The sequence below is a fragment of the Pinus tabuliformis genome, chromosome 7 (assembly GCF_031772625.1).
Source record: "Pinus tabuliformis cultivar Carrire ecotype Pingquan chromosome 7, CPIR1, whole genome shotgun sequence".
Lineage (NCBI taxonomy): Eukaryota > Viridiplantae > Streptophyta > Pinopsida > Pinales > Pinaceae > Pinus > Pinus tabuliformis.
In genome coordinates this window covers 1259683046-1259705505 of record NC_142293.1, presented here as the reverse complement: position 1 = coordinate 1259705505, position 22460 = coordinate 1259683046, and the positions used below count along the sequence as shown (strand labels likewise).

The 22460-nt window shown below is 39.5% G+C and overlaps 1 protein-coding gene across 1 annotated transcript; it reads left to right on the top strand.

The window, feature by feature from the left end:
* The first annotated feature begins 887 nt into the window (after window positions 1–887).
* Window positions 888–2096, top strand: LOC149251973 (uncharacterized). The gene has a single exon (XM_089454043.1). The coding sequence runs from the start codon at window positions 888–890 to the stop codon at window positions 2094–2096; it is 1209 nt and encodes a 402-aa protein (XP_089310169.1).
* The last annotated feature ends 20364 nt before the right edge of the window (window positions 2097–22460 follow it).

Genomic DNA, 22460 nt, shown 5'->3' with positions numbered 1-22460 from the left:
AACCTACCAGTTCACTGCTGGAACTGGGATTTGTTGAAGCACATTGGAAATACCCTGGGAAAATTCATAGACAAGGCCAACAGCAAGGATCAATACGACTGCGCCAGAATCTGTGTAGAGGTAGATCTGGAAGTCGGACTACCGGAAGCCGTCAAAATAGTGGTTGGTCCCTGGACCCATGTACAGAAACTGGATTATGAACAGCTGCCATTCAAGTGTCGGAAGTGCCATGTCTACGGGCATTTCGCAAGGGACTGCCCGTCCAAAGGAGGGGAAGAAAAAGGAAAGGAAGAGGGATGGAACCAGGCAAAGAGATCCAAAACCTCTCACAGGAAAAACACAAATGGCAGTGCCAAGAACCCGCAAGAGGGCTTTGCTCAAAAGTCAGCCAGGGAAAACCAAGGTAACAAATTTGAAATCCTTGGATCTGAAGTCATGACCACGCAGGAAACAGAAGTGCCAAAGGAGATCTCTGCCTCAAAATCTTCCCCCTCCATCAAAAATATACCAAAGGAGAAGGCCTCCGAAGAAGAAGGGGAAACCCAAGAGTCTAAAGATTCAGAGGAAGAAGGTGAAATTGGGGAATCCCAATCCTCTCCCAGAAGATCTACATGAGGGCGAAAGACGGCAAAAGAAAAAAGAGAACAAGAAACTTACAAGGACAAACTCCAGGGTAGCCAGCCAACGCTAGAGAAGCTCCTTTCAAAAACCTCGAAGGTGACTAGAATTCAATCCCAGGGCTCTAATGGAGCCCACCAAGGCAGAAATAAATAATGAAGTTTGGCTCCTGGAATTGTAGGGGGGTGGGTACCTTAGCAAAGGAAGAAGCGATGAGCAGCTTAATAAGACTGGAATCCCTAGATATCCTCCTCATCCAGGAGACCAAGATGGAGGAATCATCCTTCCTCCAAGCAAGCCAGAAATGGTGGAAAAAGAATGGAGCGCATGTAGTATCGGCGCGGGGAGCGTCGGGAGGACTTGGGACACTCTGGAACTCAAACAAGTCTTTAATAATCTCTGAATCCCTAAATACTCATTGGATCTTTTTAAAATTACAGCATCTAGAAACAAAGGAGATTATTTGTATTTTCAATGTGTATGCTACTAACAATGTAGGTGAGAAAAAGAATTGTTGGGATTCCATCAAAAACCTAGCAGATCTAGAAAATTTGGGAAATATTATCATTTCCGGAGATCTAAATCTCACACTCCGAGCTTCAGAAAAAAGAGGAGGCAGCATAGTCAGGGATCCGGCAAGAGAATGGGCTGAAGATCTCATGCAAGAATGGGATTTGCTAGACATAAAACCAGTCACAGGCACGTTCACCTGGTCAAATAAGAGAATGGGGCCGGGATACATAGCAACACGACTGGATCGTTTTCTGGTTCAAAGCTCCTTCCTTCTCTTGGGGCTGGAGGCTAAAATGCGCATTCTCCAAAGTAGTGTCTCGGATCATAAGCCCATCTGTCTAGATCTGACTCCTTCTAAGGATCTAGGGCCTATACCGTTCAGGTTCAGTTCCCTGTGGACCAAAGAGGTAGATTTCATGCAAAAGATTAGAGAATGCTGGAGGGATACGGTCAAGGGATCTCCATTCTTTGTTTGGGAAGAAAAGATGCGTAGGGTAAAAAAGATGCTAAAGGGCTGGATAAAAACCTTACCAAATCCTGCAATGGAAAGGAAAAAAATTCAAAAAGAGCTGGAAATTCAGCAACTTTATCTAGAAGGTTCCGACATCACCAAAGAAGTGCTAGACAAGGAATATCAGCTGCAGCAAAAATTCCATAGGGCATGCCTGGCAGAAGAGGAATATTGGAGGCTCAAGTCAAGGAGTCTATGGCTCAAGGCTGGAGACCGTAATTCCTCCTTTTTTCACAAGCAGGCCCAAGCTCGAAAATGTCGTAACAGTATTTCAGAAATAAAAAATGAGGAGAACACCTTAAAAGACTTCGTCAACATCAAGAAGGCTGCATCAAAACACTTTGAAAAAATGTATTCTGAAGTTGAGGAGATCACCCAAAACGGAAATCTGCTAGACAATGTCCCCAAGCTCATCAACGCAAAGATGAACCAGATGCTAGAAGATAAAATCTAGACAACAGAAGTCAAAGAAGCGTTGTTTGTTATGGAACCCAACAAAGCTTCGGGCCCTGATGGATTTACTCCCAAGTTTCTACAAGTATGCTGGCAGATAGTGGAGAAGGATTTCATCAAAATGATAAATAAATCCCAAGAATGCAAGAAAATTGGGGGTTGTACAAACTCAGTCTTCCTCGCCCTTATCCCCAAAGAAAAAGGTGCTAACACCTTTAATAGATTCCATCCAATATCACTTTGCAATGTTGGATACAAAGTGATCACTAAAGTCATAGCTAACAGATTGAAGAAAATTCTCCCAAAAGTCATCCCGGAGAACCAAGGAGGTTTTATCCAAGGCAGACAGTTGGTAGACAATTTTATTTTGGTCCAAGAGGCGATCCACTCGAGTTAGCGCCGCAAAGAACAAGGTATGGTTATTAAACTCGATCTAGCTAATGCATTTGATCGTGTGAGACATAAATTTCTGTTTGATGTTATGTGCAAACTGGGTTTTGGACAAAATTTCATTAAATGGATCAAAGCTTGTATCCGAACCCTGGATTGCCCCTCTTGTGAATGGCAGGGCTGCTGATTTCTTTAAAGCATCTAGAGGGCTAAGGCAGGGGTGCCCCCTGTCTCCTCTCCTCTTCGTGATGCAAGCCTCTACCCTTAGTTTCCACTTAAACGAAAAATATCAAGACTAAGAGATAGCTGGGCTATGCATAGAAAGAGGGACAAAAAGTATCAATCATGCCCTCTTTGCTGATGATACGCTGCTCCTGGGGGCTGCATCTCAATGGATGGCTAGGAAATTCAAGGATGTTTTGGAAGACTACTGCCAAGCTTCAGGCAGTGAATTAAATAGGGGGAAGTGTCATACTTATTGCTGGAACGTCCCGGTAGTTGTTGCTAGTGACATAGCCAGATGCCTGGGATTTGCTGCTTCAGCCTCTTGGAATTCTTTCAAATACCTCGGGCTCCCTATCTTTCACAAGAGAGCTACAAGCAAGGACTGGCTCCCTCAAATTGAAAAAATCAGAGCCAAAATGCAGGCCTGGGGGTCAACATGGCTCAACTTGGCCGGGAAATCAGTGCTAATTAAATCAGTGTTGAGCAGTTTGCCTCTCTTTCAATTTTCTGTTCTATTGGCACTAATGGGCATCATAAAAAGCATAGAGGAGCTAATCAGAAAATTCCTTTGGAAAGGAGGAAAGAATAATGAGAAAAGGCTCTCTTTAGTAAACTGGGAAACAGTCTCAAGGCTGTTACAAGAAGGAGGACTAAATTTTAAGGATCTAAACACCCAAAATTTAGCAATGGGAGCTAAACTAATCTGGAAGATTATAGCGCCAAAGCCTGGTTGGGTTCAGTTGGTGCTGTGGAAGAAATACTTCAGAGGCCAGAGACTCAGGTGTTTGGAACAGCAAAAAGAGCACTTCAGAACTCCTCTCAGCAACCTAATCTCCAAAGTCGGGCCTCTTATAAGAGAGAACGCCTATTGGATTCCCGAGAACGGTAAACACATCAAAATTTGGGAGGATAACATCATGAACAGACCTCCTCTTTCGAACTCAAGCATAAGCAGAGAGTTGAAAACGTGGATGGATGAGGCCAACGTTAAAACGCTATGGGATATTTCGATCTAGCATGATGATAGTTGGGCAGGCTGGAAATCAGATGTCCCAGCTACGTGGATGCCAGATTATGCCACGCTGCTTCAGCTACTTCATGGAGCAGCCCCCACGCATGAAAAAAAGAAGGATACGAGAGGATGGGGAGAAAAACAGTTTGGTTATTCGAGTATCGCAAGGCTACATCAAACTCAGGGAGAGACCCCACGTTCCACCAAATCCAGCGCCTTGGAACAACATTTGGAATTTCCCCACTATCCCAAAGATTGACTTCTTCTGTTGGTTGTTATGCCACCAAAAAATATTAACAGAAGATAGATTACAGAAAAGGGGCTTCCATGGCCCATCAAGATGCGTCCTTTGCAAAGAAAATTCCGAAACGGCTGGTCATATTTCGCTGAATTGCAAATTCACAGTCCAAGTCTGGCAGGAGCTCCTCGGAACGTGGAATTCGATGCTCATCCTTCCCCTAGCTGTCCCGAATTTGTTCGAAGGATGGTTGGCAAGATACCCAGGCTCAAGTCCAAAAAACAAGATTGTCAAACTTGCTTGGACTGCCTTGCCTAAATTTATTAGTTGGCATATCTGGTTGGAGAGGAACAGAAGGATCTTCAGAGGTAAGGATCAGAATTACAAAGTAGTAGCAAATACAGTTAAGGGGCAGTTAAATGAATGGTTGAGTGACAAAAAGGATGATATAAATCTAAGCCAAGATGACAGAGAATTTGGAGCAGCTCTCAATCTTAGCTTCCAAAAGTCGATGACATCTCTCAGATGCCTGAAAGATTGGCAAATAAGGAAAAACAGGACAGAGTTCCAAGCTTGGTTATCCAATAAAGGCCTTCCCTCTCTGTTCTTTGACGGGGCAGCTAAGGGGAATCCAGGAAGAGCCGGAGCTGGAGGCATAATTATAAACCCAAAAGATTTTTCCACACACAGATTTGCATGGGGTCTAGGCCACACCACTAGTATCCAAGCTGAAGTCATGGCGCTGTTCCAAGGGATCAAAATGCTTAAGGCCCTGGGACACACAGAAGCAACTGTACTGGGAGATTCACAAGTCATTATCAATGCTATGTTGTCCAAAACAAATCTAGTAGATCTCCGGATGGCGAGGACAATCTCAAGAATTAAAGGTATGATCAAATCCCTGAAGCTAGAATTTTTCCATGTCCTGAGAAACAACAATAAAGAAGCAAATAAAGCATCCCAGTTGGATGTTGGAACCATTCTCAGAGACAGTGAAGTCTCTTGGGACCTAATCCCTTAAAAATTGCTATGTTCTATCGCCTTTTGATGAAGCAATTCGTCTGTATACATAAGCTTGGGGAATCAGCTAGAAAAGATCAAGAAAAAAATTGTAAAAAAATGAAATTCAAAAATGAGTGTGCCAGGTTCAGCTGGTTGGAGACAGTTAAAGAAACCAGTCTCAGCGATTGTAATCAAATCTATGGCATTTGCCAACCAATTAATGAAAGACTCATACCCGTTTCTGTTAAATAAAAAAACATATATATTAATTCTTTTTATAATTTTTTTTTAATATGTAAAGGAATAGGGAACTAGGTTGGTCAATTCTAACTACTACCACTATAATCTCTATGTCCCTATATATGACCTTCATAGGTAAATTAGGGAAATTGAACTTTGAACCTCCTCACACATAAGACTTCATTTCCATGGTGCTAATTCTTTTCATAATATAATAATTTAAAATAAAATTATAACTTCCCTTTTATCATCTATAATAATAAGTTTCCCTAGTAACTAACCAATCTAAAACCTCCAACACTCATGTAACAACTTGTTTAGAAGGTAATAAAATTATTTATTCAAAAAAAAATAGATAATAATATTAATATAATTAATCAATATTTATAATTTTATTTTCTTTATTTTGTAAGTATAAGTTATATTGTTTTATATTGATAATCGGTAGGTTGTCCACTCAAAAATTTGGATGTTTTTAAATTTTTTATATAATTCATTTCAAAAAACATAAATAATATGATGAGTAAACGCGAAAACCTTTACATTAAAAGTATAAATCATTTTCTTAAAAAATAGTATTATGACTATTTATATCATTATAATAAAAAAAAACTATAACCATAACTGCCAATATTTTTTATTAATATTAAAATTTGTTCTTGGATACATGGTACTACATCAAAATTACAAAATGGAAAATTTCACCCTTGAGTATGTTATTAGTGTTAGACCTTTCTAATATTGACAATCAAAATTCTCTAGTTGCATTAAGTGTGAAACTAATTAGCTTAGAAGCATAAAGTCTCCAAAATACCGCTAATATCATAAAACATTTAAACTACATACAAACTAAATAGGAAAAGGGGGGGAATTATTAGTGCCTTAGTTAGACTCATCATCAGGAGAATCATTCAAATCTAGAAGACATACTATGGTCTAAAGAATGTTAAAAGTTTAATAATTGTTGACAAAGCACTACCAACTCATTCTCAATCCCCTATAATTTCACTCTGTGTTGAATAGATAATTCTATGGAAACAATCAAAATGGACATGGTTTGGTTTTGTTGAATCTAGAGATGCAGTAAATCCTACAAAAATTGCGCTATGACTTCCACCCACTTTGGTGGAGTGAATTTATGAGGGACAAGTTTCTACATGCATCTAATGCCAACACCTTGCATGATCCCAACTAAAATCATTTCATGAAAGAGATCTGATTTACTCTTAGGAAGAAAGTATTCAATGTCCCACCACACCGAAATAGAGGCAAACTCCTTTTCCCCCACTAGAACCATAAAGTTCCCAACACCAAGAAACTAGTATTAGGAGGCTAGAGTCACATTTCCACCCAAACTCATGGCCCATGGGAGGAGAGAAACCAAAAGAAAAAGGATAGAAGGAGTCACAAGAAATCCCAAATTTCCAAATTGCGGTCTAAAGAATAGTGATGCTAATTGATGGATATAGAATCAACACAATCTACATCAAAATTGAAAAATGATCCTTTGTAGGATGACACTAAATGAAAACATAGAAGTAAACATAGAGGGAATTCATGTCAATCTTGACATTCTTCCAAAACCTGCAAAATATGTTCTCCTTCCCATTTAAAACTAAGTAGTCCCAAATTAGAAAATCCTTGGGTGAAAAATGATACACATAGACTATAGAAAATCTAGAAACAACAATTACCTCATGTATTCCCTAACCAAAGATAATCACCACCTTGTCAAATAAAACCCATATAAATTACAAAACTAGAAATTCAATATCATACCTATGCTATAAATAAAAGTTATTATACTTTGCAGAGGAAAATTACTAACAAATTGATTTGATTGGTCACACAAGGAATTTTTCAAAGTAGAAATCTCTTGGATTGCAACAGAACTCCCTCTCACATTTTAACTTGACACATAGACATCACATCTTGTAGCGAAGCATAAATATGATCGATTGGGGCATGGCCCATTCATGCCCAAGGATGGTGAGGACTATAGGTTCATCACATGCTATGGAAAACTAATCTCCCTCCCTAGCTTATTAAATGAAACACTAAAACATTATTCTTCCCCATAATGAACCACTATCAACCCTTCCATACACACACAAGTATGAATCTCGACAAGTACCAAGTAATAATTAGGCTACTTGGGGGAGACATGGAAGAAGAGATGATCCAAGGCCCCTGAACCCAACTTAATAACCTAAAATGATCCTTGCTGAGTGGACCCAATTTGATGTTTTCCAATCAGGGGTCAGACAAACGAAGTCCCAATTTGACCCTTTATATACGAATGAATTCATGTGATAGGAGAGTAAGACACTTGATCATTGATTGATAATAATCCCCCCATTAATATAATTACTTGATTCTCTATTTCATCTACCATAAAATTATTACGCCTCAAACATGAAATCATTAATAATAAGAGAATTAGGAGAGAACAAGCCTTACAGAGCTAGATATTGAATTGAGAAAAGGGCCCTTAGGATTGGATCAATTTCAAATGTGGCCTATAATGATTTCATTATAATTTTTTTATATAAAACAAACAAAACACAAAAAAAAAAACAAAAAAACAAAAAACAAAAATCTCACATATAAAAAGTTTTGCTCTTTTTATCTTTAAATGAAAAATAAATGTTTATAAACTATTATAAATTGTTTATGTATAAATTATTTGTAATTAAATTGAATCAATGTTTATTCTATTTTTTAAGTATAGAGGAATCAATAACTGGGTAAGGCTCATATTCATATGACACACTGTAGATTCTAAACTGTACTACCGTACCTTTAGGTGTACCTATATGTTCCCCATGCATGGCCAATGCAATTAATTAAGGGGGATTTGAACTTGGAACTTTAAACTTCACAAAGAATTCATAAGACACTAACTTCCAAATGAGCTTCCCTCCGACATCAAAGTGACTCCATAGCTCCAGATTAAGAAATCATGGGAAATTAACCTTGTCCAATGATAAAAATGGTTCAATTTTCAACATTAGGTCCCAACCCTTTAAGCTAAATTATATATATATATATATATAATTTTAATTTTAACCATATAAATATAAAAAAAATTATTTAATATATATAGATAGATAGATATAACCAAAAATATTATTTTAATTTATTTCATTATACATTTATTATGATTTTTTTTTAATATTTAGTGTTATGATTAACTATTTGAAATTTCCTTTTATAAATTTTAAATGTTTAACATTTGGATTATTAACTTTATAGACTTTAGACACGTAATTAAATGATTAACACAATAAAATTAATTTATTATAATTAAATAATATATTTAATGGAATGTGTAAATTAAATTTTTGATATTTATTAATATTAGTAAATATTAATTTTAATTAATTAATTAATTTTTAATTAAAATCTTGTAGATTTCATATGGTAGGTAAAATAATACATATAGTTAGTTTGATTTTGGGTGGTTTTGGATTGAATCATTATATTGTTATTCATCTGGATGTTTTTAAGGTGGAAAAGTCAATGAGATGTGCTTGTAGGAGTAGTTTTAGCAACAGGAGTTAGATTGGAAAATTGGGATCAAAAACTTTTCATGCCAGTTTGAGGCGTTAAATGATGTCTTTTGGGGGTAAAATTTCCCACTTAAGAACTACACCCCATGATTATATTCAACACCTAAAGACATTTCTACTGGTGCAAGAATCACATCAATTGAAACTTAGATGCAAGAATAATGTTTGTTGCAATTTAACAAATCATGATTGACTACCATGATTTTGGAGGATGCCACTTTAGTCTCGTTACTCATGAAAAGGGGCTATCAATGTGCGAATTATGAGGAACACTATAGAAGGGTTGAGTTACAACTCATGTTGAGGATTGAATAAGTCAAATTTAACCCCTAGTCGGCTATTGGTTTATGTAATAACGAAGCCACTAGGAGGAAAAGAGACTCCATTCTATTTGAGTGCATTTTTCTTCCATGGTAGAGAAAATTAGTTGAAATTGGATAGACAAAGAGAAGAATAAAGGGGGTTTTGTGTTTCATAATAGCCCATAGGTCACAGGTCCAAGGTAAGTCCATAGAGAGTCATTCTCCTTTGCATTTTCATCATTTCCATTTAAACAAATGAGATCAAAGTAGCCTTACTTTCTAGTTGGGCTCTCTCCTAAAAGGGTTTTCTAGAACATATCTAGGTGTTCATTATGATTGGTGTGTGTTGTATTTCACTATTCTCTATTTTTCACATTTTATCTATCACTAGCATAAGCCAAAAAACAATAATTGACAAATATATAAATCTATGGAAAATCGTCACAATATAGTTTTCAAATTTCAAATTATTTTTATAAAATATGTTGTCATGAAATGTCTAGTAGAATATCCATGGTGACTTACAGATCATATTGGTATCAAAACATGTTTCTTTGGATATCTTTTAGGAAGTTTGATGGGATCAAATCAATTTAAACATAAAGTCATAAAACCCTATCCATGGCTCAAAAATCAATTTATTATAACCATCAAGATCTAGCGAAGGAGAGGTTTGCATGGATAGAAGAACAAGTCATAGATATAAGCAATAATGTGAAACTCCTCATGGTGACCCTAAATAATAAGTTTGGGTTGTTCAAAGAAGATGGAGGTTCCACCACATAGGTAAGATCAAAGGGGAAATTGGAGGATCGGCAGAGAATATGTTAGTATCTCTTGACGAAAAAAGCACCAAATATTGCTTATTGAGGCTCAACTAAATCTCTCATATGAACGCATCTAAAATTTGTGCCTCAATCTCACAATTGACACCTCCAACGCTATCTCACCTATTACTCCCAATAATTTTTGTATAACATGCCTTAAACTTTTTTCATGTAATTAAAAAAAAAAGTGGCACCCTTTCCCTTTATTTGAGGCAAAAAAGAGCTCTATTAAGTTCTCAAAAGGGAAAAGATCTTACTTCAAATTGAAAAATATGTTCAAAGTTGTTTGAAAAATATATTCAAAGTTGTTTTACCAAGAATAACAATAACTCCATAAGTGGAGAAGGTATGTCTATCACATCCTTTGGTGTTATGAGGATAATAAGTAGGTCTCTTGAATCATTTTGTGTTAGAATTATGATCTTTATTGTCATAAAAGTCTGATGTAAGATATACATCGATGAACATGGAGTTATATGCATTCAAACAAGTTGCTATCTACAATATATTACACCTGTAGATGTCAAAAAATAATGATTTTAATCTTAAAAAATATGTGGTTTTAATCTTATATATATATATAAGGATTTGTAGGGAAGAATATGTGCCATCGAGTATTTTAGAAATTCTGAAATTATGGTTGTGAAAAGATGAATTAATTGCCAAGATAATTATTTCCATGCCATTGCCACAGTTTGAATAGAGCATATGCCACCTATCACATCCACAGTTCGAATAGAGCTGATCCAGGTGGATATTGGTGGCCACCTGCCAAGTCCACCTGGACCCCCACCATTGTCTTTCTCAGCATTTTCAGTTTCCTTAATTGTAGCACAACTTACTATTTTTAGCAGTTTTTCGGGTCCTGAACTTCCGGAGCCGTTTTGAGGCCCTAAACGACGTTTTTTGGGAAATCTGGGGGCAACATGGGTCCATGGACCAATGTTGCCCTTCCCAAAGTGGTAGTGCTCGGATAGATCTTTCTAACGAGCTATTGTACGCGTCAAACGGAGATCGTATGCCAAAGTTACGACCCCGGGAAGTTGATGTACCAATTTACCCAAACGGGGCCCACAGTTTGGCGTTTCATCTCCTAGGGTTAGGTTTTGGAATGTTAAGGGTTGTCCATTGTTTCTCAACAATAAATAGGCCTTCGAGCCTCATTGTAACACAGTTCAGAGGCATGTAGCCATCACATCTCTTCTCAGAGATAAGCTACCATCGCCCTAGCTAGTTTATTGCCATTTCTGTTTGTAAGCATATTTCAGTATTTTCCATTAATGAAATGAAGTATTATTTCCGCTGCATCTTTGTGTATATGGTTATCTCTGTAATTTGTTGCGTTCCTGTTTAAATCCGGATCAGTGGTATCAGAGCGGTCTGCTTTTTCTCTGTTTTTCTTTGCATGTCCCCAACAAGGTCGGGATATAAGGAGTTAGGGCTTGAACTGGTTGAACCTTTGCAAGACCAGCCTCGCAGATCCCGACGGCCTCCCATGGCGGACGAGAAGAAAGACGAGGGGGCAGGAGATCCCATCAAAATCTTGCTCGAAGAAGCGCTCGAGCGACAACGGAACGCGATGATGGACAGCTTTGCGCAGATCCTTCAGCGGCTACCCAGAAGCGGCGCATCGGCTTCCAGTAGCTCCTCTGGAAACGCCACACCCTTTAAGGTACAAGTTAATTTTGAAATCCCCATATTCGAGGGTCAGATAGACGCCGATGCCGTAGATAAATGGTTAAATCTGCTAGAGGGTTATTTTTCTGTTCATGAATTTTCGAGTCGGGAAAAGATTGTTTTTGCTCTTCTCAAAGCAGCCCCCCACGTCAAGGACTGGTGGGAAACCTACTGCGAGCAGAAGGATGAAAGTACTGGCTCACTATTTTCAGCCGCACCCACCTGGGATTCATTCCGGGATGCCATCAAGGAGCAGTACTACCCTGTCGGAAGCTATGAGGATGAATACATAAAGTGGACCACGCTGCGGCAGGGAAGGGACCAAGACGTGCCGGAGTTCACCAATCTTTTCCATACCCTTCGCACAAAGTTGGGTATCAAGGATTCGGAGCAACATTTGATACTCAAATATCGTGGCTGCCTGCACAAGTACATCCAGGAAGAAATACAGTTCTTAAACATCCCCTCGCTCGGCGCAGCATACCGGTATGCTGTCAAGGTCGAGCAGAAGTTTAAACAAAAGAAGCGAGACTTTGGATCTGCAAATCCAAAGCAGGGGAAAGGTGCCCCTAAACCACAGAACAAAGGACAAAGCCAAGGCGGGACAGCCCAAGACAACCAGCCGAAGCTGCAAGCAAAGAGCAACGCCGCGAAGCCGAGAAAGGACACTGGAAAATGGTGCGAGTTCCATAAGAGCTCCACTCACAACACAAGTGAGTGTCGGGCCAAGCAGTCACTGGTGGCTGAGCTAAAGGTTTCAGAATCAGATGCATGTTCCGACTCTGAGTCAGAACTCGATAAGGGGTATGAAAAAGGGAAGCAGATCATTGATGCGGATCCCAGCGCCACTGTTGCTACCGCAAAGATCCAGAAAAATGAACCCGAAGATCCAGAGGAGGAGGAGCGTCTCTTCCACTCCCAGATGTGGGTAAAGGGCTCCCCGATACAGTTCATTGTTGATAGCGGGAGTCAAAAGAACCTCATTTCGGCAGAGGTCGTGAAGCGGTTGGGCTTACCGACCACAGCACATCCACAACCATACACCATTGGGTGGCTTCACCAAGGGCGAGATCTTCGCGTGAGCCAGCAGTGTCGCCTTCCATACAACATCAAGCCCTTCACGGATGAGGTATTGTGTGACATTGCTCCCCTTGAAGTTTGTGATGTATTACTAGGACAACCATACTTGTGGAAGCGACATGCTGTGTATGAATCCAGGCCCCGTGCTGTTATTATTACATTGGGAAATAAGTTGTTCAGGATACCAGAGGTAGCACCACCTGCCGCCATCTCTTTGATTACTGCAAAACAATGCAGTAAGATCATTTCCAAAACCAGGAAATTTGTTTTCCTGATGATACGCCCTCAAGGGAAGAAGAAGACAGTGGCCGCGGCCTCCAAACGGGGTTCCTCTGCACGGCAGCTACAAATGGACAAGATTGTGGAGGAGTACGAAGACATCTTCACCTCCCCGGCAGGGGTTCCTCTGCACTGTCAAGTCAAGCACTCCATCGATCTGACCCCAGGTGCGCCGCTACCCAATGGACCAATTTATCGGCGCTCCGTTCTGGAGAACAATGAAATCAAGAGACAGATTCAGGAGCTCCTGCAGAAAGGTCACATCCGTCCGAGTTCTTCGCCCTGTGGGAGCCCGATAGTGTTGGTACAGAAGAAGGATGGGACGTGGAGACTCTGTATTGACTATCGGGCGCTGAACAAGATCACTGTCCGTAATAGGTACCCGATCCCGCGGATTGATGACCTCCTAGACCAACTAAAGGGGGCGAAATATTTCAGCAAGATCGATCTGAAGTCAGGATATCACCAGGTACCAATTGAACCCTCAGATGTGTGGAAGACTGCCTTCAAATCCAAGGAGGGCCTCTTCGAATGGTTGGTCATGCCTTTCGGATTGACGAATGCTCCTGCAACCTTTATGAGGCTAATGGATGACATCTTGCGGCCATTCACCAACTCCTTTGTAGTAGTATACTTGGATGACATTCTGATCTTCAGCCAGAGTTGGGAAGAGCACCTCCACCACATCCGACAGGTTCTCCAAACACTGCGGCAACACAAGCTATGTGCCAATTTGGAGAAATGCACTTTTGGCATGACCGAGGTTCAGTATCTGGGATACATCATTGATGAACAGGGGGTGCATGTCGATCCAGCCAAGGTCCAAGTCATTCGGGATTGGCCCTCTCCAACCACTCTAACAGAGCTCCGCAGCTTTCTAGGTCTTGCCAACTTCTACCGCAGGTTTGTGTTGGGATTTTCTCATATTTCTTGGCCCTTGAGTCAAGTCACCAAGGGTGGGGCGAAAGCAAAATTCTTTTGGTCTGAATCTCAACAGAAGGCATTCAGGGAGTTGAAGGATCGCCTCTGCACGGCACCAGTGCTCGCGTTACCAGATTTACAACAACCATTTGAGGTCGAGACAGATGCCTCTGACTATGCTATTGGGGCAGTCCTTACTCAACATGGACATCCAGTGGCATATCACAGTGAAACACTTTCAGACACAGTCCGGAAGTACCCCACTTATGATAAAGAGATGTATTCCATTGTACAGGCCTGCCGACAATGGAAGCATTACATTTTGGGGAAGGAAACGGTCATCCACACAGACCACCGACCTCTGCAGTTCATACAGACCCAAGGGAAATTGCAGAATGATCGCCATCAGAAGTGGTCTACATACCTGCAACAGTTTCACTTGAATATCAAGTATAAAAAGGGCAGCACCAATAATGTTGCAGATTGCCTCAGTCGACCACCGATCATGGCGCTAACCACCGTGCTCAACTCTTGCGGGCACGAGACTTCTGATTGGCCACTTCTCTACAAAAGCGACCCAGAATTCGGCCACACATACCAGACACTCTTGGAGGGTCGGCAGGTTGCAGATTTTCACCTCCAGGATGCCCTATTATGCCACCTCGGTCACCTCTGTGTTCCTTCAAGCGAGCGTGCCAAGATGATTTGGGAAGCACACTACAGTCGGGCTGCTGGGCATTTCGGGGTCGAGAAAACAGTGGCAGTACTGCAAAACTATTTCTATTGGCCGAATCTTCGACAGGATGTTGGGAAGTACATCCGATCATGTACTGCCTGTGCCATTGCCAAACCGACCATTAAGAAGCAAGGCCTCTATACCCCGTTGCCTACCCCTAGTCGACCTTGGGAATCCATCTCCATGGATTACATGTCAGGCCTTCCTTCCACTAAGCATGGAAATGACTGTGTTTTTGTGGTCGTCGACAGGTTCTCAAAGATGGCCATTATGATGGCCTGCAAGAAGAATATCACAGCAGAAGCCACTGCTAAACTCTTCTTTGAACGAGTGTGGGTGCACTTTGGGATCCCACAGTCTATCATCTCAGATCGGGACAGTCGGTTTCTCAGCACCTTTTGGTCCAGTCTCTGGTCAATGCTGGACACCAAACTCACGAAGTCCACAGCCTTCCATCCTCAAACTGATGGCCAGACAGAGGTTGTCAATAGGATGATTGTGCACATTCTGCGCATGTATAACTCAAAGCATCCACGCACATGGGACGAGAGCCTCCCCTACGTTCAGCACAGCTACAACCGAGCTCTTCACAGCTCCACTGGCCATAGCCCTTTTCAGGTGGGTTTGGGATTCCAGCCACTATGCCCCATTGATGTGGCCATGCCACTTGCAGCTACTCACATGAATTCAGCTCATGTCCAGTCCGAAACAGATAAGGCCACCAGCTTCATTGAGCGCATCCAACATATTCGCCAGCAGGTCCATGACATTCTTGAGAAATCAAATGCCAAGTACAAGCAGCGACATGATCAACATCGAGTGCCACACAAGTTTCAGGTGGGCGACAAAGTCTGGTTGCATTTGCAAAAGGAACGCCTTACTGGAGCCTATCGGAAATTGAGACCACTCCGATATGGTCCTTACACCATTACTAAGGCTATGGGAGACAATGCATTTGAGCTCAGCATTCCCCCATTCCTTGGCCTGCACCCAGTATTTAATGTGGACCGCCTTCGGCCATACTTTCCACCATTGCTAGACACATCCGACATTGCAGAACAGCTCAAACCCACAGAATTAAATCCAGATTGCATGGAACAAGCTGCAACTGATCGGATCATGGACACACAGATCAAGAACACTCGCCAACAGAATATCCAACTGTATCGAGTTGTCAAAGCGGGCCAACTCCTTCAGCAGGGCAAGTGGCTCACCAGGGAACAAGTTCAGCAGAAGTTTCCTCATCTCATGGAGGAGCTCAACGCAATGGGGACCATTGCTTCCTAAGGGGGGAGGAATGATCCAGGTGGATATTGGTGGCCACCTGCCAAGTCCACCTGGACCCCCACCATTGTCTTTCTCAGCATTTTCAGTTTCCTTAATTGTAGCACAACTTACTATTTTTAGCAGTTTTTCGGGTCCTGAACTTCCGGAGCCGTTTTGAGGCCCTAAACGACGTTTTTTGGGAAATCTGGGGGCAACATGGGTCCATGGACCAATGTTGCCCTTCCCAAAGTGGTAGTGCTCGGATAGATCTTTCTAACGAGCTATTGTACGCGTCAAACGGAGATCGTATGCCAAAGTTACGACCCCGGGAAGTTGATGTACCAATTTACCCAAACGGGGCCCACAGTTTGGCGTTTCATCTCCTAGGGTTAGGTTTTGGAATGTTAAGGGTTGTCCATTGTTTCTCAACAATAAATAGGCCTTCGAGCCTCATTGTAACACAGTTCAGAGGCATGTAGCCATCACATCTCTTCTCAGAGATAAGCTACCATCGCCCTAGCTAGTTTATTGCCATTTCTGTTTGTAAGCATATTTCAGTATTTTCCATTAATGAAATGAAGTATTATTTCCGCTGCATCTTTGTGTATATGGTTATCTCTGTAATTTGTTGCGTTCCTGTTTAAATCCGGATCAAGAGCCTATGTGTTAGGTCCTTATAATACTAGTCATTCCCCCATTACTATTGTCATTGTAGCCCTTATTGTTATTGTTGTGCCCCTATTATCCCCATATTGTTATTATTGCGCCCCATAGAAGCCCACAATTCTTATTGTTGTGCCCTTATATTATTATTGTTATGTCGGCTTTGATTATATTGTGATCCCTTAGACTCCTATATATAGAAAGGAGGTTTTTTCATTTGTATCATCTAAGAATTATTCATTTGTGTAATTTTGAAGTCGTTGATCTATATTTTCTTCTATTTTGTGAGTTGGGTACATAACATTTGGTATCAGAGCTTTGGATTCTAGGGTTTTACTGCTCCAAACAAGTCATCGTGGAATTTTCACTATAATTTTTTTTGTACGACGTTTCAGAATCTAAAATTAAAACCCATTTGAGAAAAAATCTCGATGAACCTCGGGTCCGAATTTAAGATCTTTTATCACTATATTTTCGGAGATAGGATCCAAGGAAATTAGGGTTTTTGCAAGCTCCAAAATTATATCGCACACGGGTCACCTGGGGAAAATTGTCATAACTTTCTCTCTGAGCATCAGATTTAAATTTCGTCAAAAGTTACAGAAATATGATGGCCTGTAGTTTTCTATTCATTGGTGTCAGGTCCTAAGGTTGAAACAATGACACGTGGCACTTCATACAAGTTCACTCAACTGAAATAGTCTATAATCAGGTCATCGTGGGAGATTTGGCATAACTCTTCCTTGGAGAATCCAATATTGATTAGACTTGTAGGGTTGTAAAGAGGACTCAGAGGGATACTTCAGGACACAATTTCAGATCTTGGAAATTACAGATATACAATAGATTCAATATCGAGCTCCTACAAAGTGAAAAAAGGTATGTAGGTTTTTTAAACATTTGCATAAGTTTGGTCTAAAAAAATAGATTGAAGGAATTCAAAGGGCATAGTGAAGCATTATTATCATTAATTAGTGCCTTGAAGAAATAAAATGGAAACACCTAGTAAGCAAACTAAAATATCTAGATTGACTCGTGAAGAAGAGGAAGAAATGCAACATGATATATCAAAATTACGAGACCAAGTGCAACAAAATTTACTCTCACAAAAAGTAACAGAAGCTAATATGGATAGATTGAAGAAAGGCATGGAAGCTAATATGGATGGTTTAAATAAAGGTGTGGAAACTAAGATGGATGGTATAGAAGAAAAACTTAAAGGCAACATGGAAGATTTGAAGACAGACTTGACAAATTTGCTACAAGAAATGCTTAATAATGGCGAAAGGGTAGTAAAGGAAATTCATGATTTGAACAAAAGAAATGTTAATCATGATTTCATAGACTCTAACATTGGATTTAAGACCCACCATGTTCCAAATATCTATGTGAGGAAGTTTAATAGCAAGGATCTTGTAACATGGATACTACAGATGGAGCAATATTTCGATCTCCATAATGTGAAAAACACACAAAAGGTACGCATTGCAACTTTATATTTGGAACCAAATTAGATTGTATGGTATCGATGGCTTTTCTCTCATAGACAAATTGTCACTTGGGAAATTTTTATGGAAGAAATGATAGCACATTATGAGGATACAAAAAGCAACACCTTTTTTAACCAATTGATAAATCTCAAACAAAAGGGTTAAATGATGGAGCACATTGAGGACTTCCAAAAATTGAGTATAAGAGTAAAAGATATTATAGAGGAGCATAGGATTCATGTGTTCATAGGGACTTTAAATAATAACATCCAACATGAGGTTCACCTTTGGGAACCTAATTCATTGGAGAAGGCATTCAGGTTGGAAAGAAAAATGGAAAGAAAAATTATGGCAACAAGGAAGCCTACCACTCACAACTATAAATATGGAAGTGTTGTTACCCCTAGACTTCCACAACCTATAAGGTCGACACCACAACAATTGGAAGAAAAAAGAGCAAAAGGGCTTTGTTACAGTTGTGATAGAAAATACACTAAAGGTCATAAGTGTGCTGAGAAGAAATTATTTTACATAGATTGTGAAGAGGAGGAATAAAAGGAACAAGAAACGTCAAAAGAAGAGGATATACACTACGAACAAAACCTAGAGAAAGAAGAAATGAATCTGATCATATCTTGTAATGAAGTGGTCGGAATCACCACTCCTAAAACTATCAAGATAGAAGGACATATCAAGAAGAAAAAGGCAATAGTGTTGATTGATTCGGGCAGTGCCCATAATTTTATTCATTGTAAGATATCCAAGGAATTGAATTGCTTCTTATATCCAGCACCAGAGTGTCAAGTGATGGATGCAAGTGGAGGAACCATAAATTTCTTTGGTAAGTGCCATAATATCAAGTTATCCATGGGATAATATGTATTGAATAGCCCAATGTTTTCCATTCCAATGGGTGGTGTTGATGTTGTACTAGGAGTCCAATGGCTACAATTCTTGGGTACAATAACTTTTAATTTTCAAGAACTTTTCATGAAATTTTCTTCGAAAGGAAAGGAAGTTGAATAAAGGGGTATCGCATGGAAACCGGGAAATATAATCAACTCTAACGGAATGACAAATATTCTAAAGAAAGAACAACGAGGCATAATTGCACAATTATGTTCGTTAGAGGTTCCCACATCGAAATCATCTATTTCTCCAGATCTCAAAAAAATCTTGGAAAATCATTCCAAGGAATTTGAGACTCCCAAAGGCCTCCCACCTATTTATGATCATGATCATGCTATTCATTAGATTCCAAGAAGTGTTCCTCCAAACATCAGGCCTTACAAATATCCCTATGCCCAAAAGAGTGAAATTGAACGTATGGTTGCAAAAATGCCAGAGGCCAGTATAATTCAACCTAGTAAAAGTTCTTTCTCTGCTCCAGTAATATTGGTGCACAAGAAGGATGGGTCATGGCACATGTGTCCGGATTATAGGGAGCTCAACAAGCTCACTATTAAAGATAAATTTCCCATTCCTATCATTGATGAATTATTGGATGAATTGCATGGATCAATTTACTTCGCCAAGTTGGATCTTCTTTCAAGATATCGTCAAATCATAATGAAGATTGAAGACATTCCAAAAACAACATTTAGAACTCATGAGGGTCATTATGAATTTCTGGTCATGCCTTTTAGCCTTACCAATGCACCTTCTACATTTCAAGGTTTCATGAATTCCATTTTCAAACCCTTCCTTAGAAAATTTGTGTTAGTGTTTTTTGATGATATACTAATCTACAACAAGTCTTGGAAGGATCATATTCAACATGTTGACAAGGTGCTCAAACTATTGGAGGAGAAACAATTATATGCAAAAAGCTCCAAATGTTTCTTTGGAGTACAAGAGGTGGAATATCTGGGTCATATTGTATATCATGAAGGTGTGAAGGTAGACCCTACCAAAATTAACACCATTAAGGAATGGAAAATCCCTACATCCATAAAGCATCTGCGAGGATTTCTTGGGTTAACAAGGTATTATCACAAGTTTGTTAAGAATTGTGAGCAAATAGTAGCACCTCTAACAACATTATTGAAGAAAGATGCATTTTCATGGACTCCAGAAGCAACGAAGGTCTTTGAACATCTTAAAGAGGCAATGCGCCAAGCACCGGTCTTAGCTATGCCGGACTTCACAAAAACCTTTATTGTGGAATGTGCTGGCTCAGGGAATGGAATTGGTGTTGTTTTAATGCAAGAAGAAAGACCCATTACTTTCGAAAGTCGTCCAATCACAGGAAAGTATTTACACAAAGATATTTATGAGAAGGAAACGTTGGCAATAATACATGCACTTAAGAAATGGCGACCCTACCTAATGGGAAGACACTTCAAGGTAAAAACGGATCATGATAGCCTTAAATACTTTTTAGAACAAATATTATCTTCAGAGGAGCATCAAAAATGGGTCACAAAGATGTTGGGTTATGACTTTGAAATCATCTACAAAAAAGGGAAGCAAAATGTTTTGGCAGATGCACTCTCAAGAAAGGATGAGGATATGGAAGCATTGCTTTGCACCATTTCTGTTATCCAACCAAATTGGATTAACGAAGAAAGGGATTAATGGAAGAATGACGAAGAAGTGTGGGCACTCATTCAAAAGATACAACAAGATCCCAATACATTTGGTACATTTAGCTAGAAAAATGATTCGTTATGGTACAAAGATCGCTTATACATATGTAACAATTCCCAACTCAAACAAAATATTCTTATGGAATTGAACACCTCTCCCTTAGGAGGGCACTTAGGATTTTTAAAAACTTACCATAGGGTTAAGAAGGAATTTTTTTGGGATGGCCTTAAATCGGATATTCAAAAGTTTGTGGCCGAATGTTTGGTTTTCCAACAAAGTAAAGTTGAAATAATTAAGACCCCGGTTCTATTACAACCTTTATTCATTCCAAGCCAATGTTGGGAGGAGGTTTCAATGGATTTTATCATAGGTTTACCCAAGTCTAAAGGAAAGAGTGTCACCATGATGATAGTTGACAGAATTACCAAGTATGCACACTTTTGTGCATCCATTTAAAGCCTGTACAGTTTCTACTGCATTTATGGAAACAATTCAAAAGCTACATGGAAACCCAAAGATTATTGTAAGCGACAGATATCCCATTTTCATTGGAAATTCTTGGACAGAATTATTTTCTTGTCTTGGTACTCAGTTAGCTCATAGCTCATCTTATCATCCTCAATCTGATGGGAAAACTGAGATAGTAAACAAATGTTTGGAAGGATATCTTTGTTTCGTTGTATCTAATAAACAGACACAATGGGTCAAATGGTTGCCTCTGGTTGAATGGTGATATTACACTTCCTTCCATACTGCAGCAAAAATGACCCCATTTATGGAACTTTATGGATATCATCCACCGTCTATCACATCATATTTAAGAGAAAATTATAAGGTTCAAGCAATGGAAGATCACATCGAGCATCCATGACAATTTCTCCAACTCTTAAAGGATAACCTCACTTTGGCACAGAATAGAATGAAACAACAGGCAGATCAACATTGCAGCGAAAGAAGTTTTGATGTAGGTGACTAGGTATTCATATAGCTACAACCATATAAACAAATGTCCCTCAAGCAATCTAAGAAGGATAATAAATTATCACCAAAGTATTATGGTCTGTACAAAGTGTTGCAAACGATTGGTACTATGGCATACAAATTGGAGCTTCCTATAGCTTCCCGACTACACTCAATTTTCCTTGTTTCATGCTTAAAGAAGGTTATAGGTGACAAAATCCTAGTTCAAACAATATTGCAAGAACTTGATGAGGAAGGAAAAATCATATTAGAATATGAAGCAGTTATAGAAACTAGAACTCGACAGCTACGAAATCGATCAATTCCGGAGTATCTCATCAAGTGGAAGAACTTACCCACTGAAGATTCCACATGGGAGTGTGAGAATTTTATACAGAATCATCCAGAACTACTCAGGCATTGAGGACAACACTTTTTTGAAGGAAAGGGGCATGTTAGGTCCTTATAATACTAGTGATTCCCCCATTACTATTATCATTATAGCCCTTATTGTTATTGTTGTGCCTCTATTGTACCCATATTGTTATTATTGTGCCCCATAGAAGCCTACTATTATTATTGTTGTGCCCTTATATTATTATTGTTATGTGAGCTTTGATTATATTGTGACCCCTTAGACTCCTATATATAGAAAGGATGTTTTTTCATTTGTATCATCCAAGAATTATTCATTTGTGTAATGTAAAGGAGGTTGCCCCCTCAAAGAAGCTGATTTTGAAGTCGTTGATCTATATTTTCTTCTTTTTTGTGAGTTGGTTGCATAACACTACGTCCATATGCCACCTATCACATCCAGTGGAAAACTATTCCAATGCCTCTAAATGAAGAAAATTGATGCACCTACATGTGTCCATGTATTTCTAGTCTCATTCGTA

Bases quoted from the DNA above. Each gene is read 5' to 3' on its own strand.
- LOC149251973 (XM_089454043.1), top strand. From the start codon at position 888: ATGGAGGAATCATCCTTCCTCCAAGCAAGCCAGAAATGGTGGAAAAAG.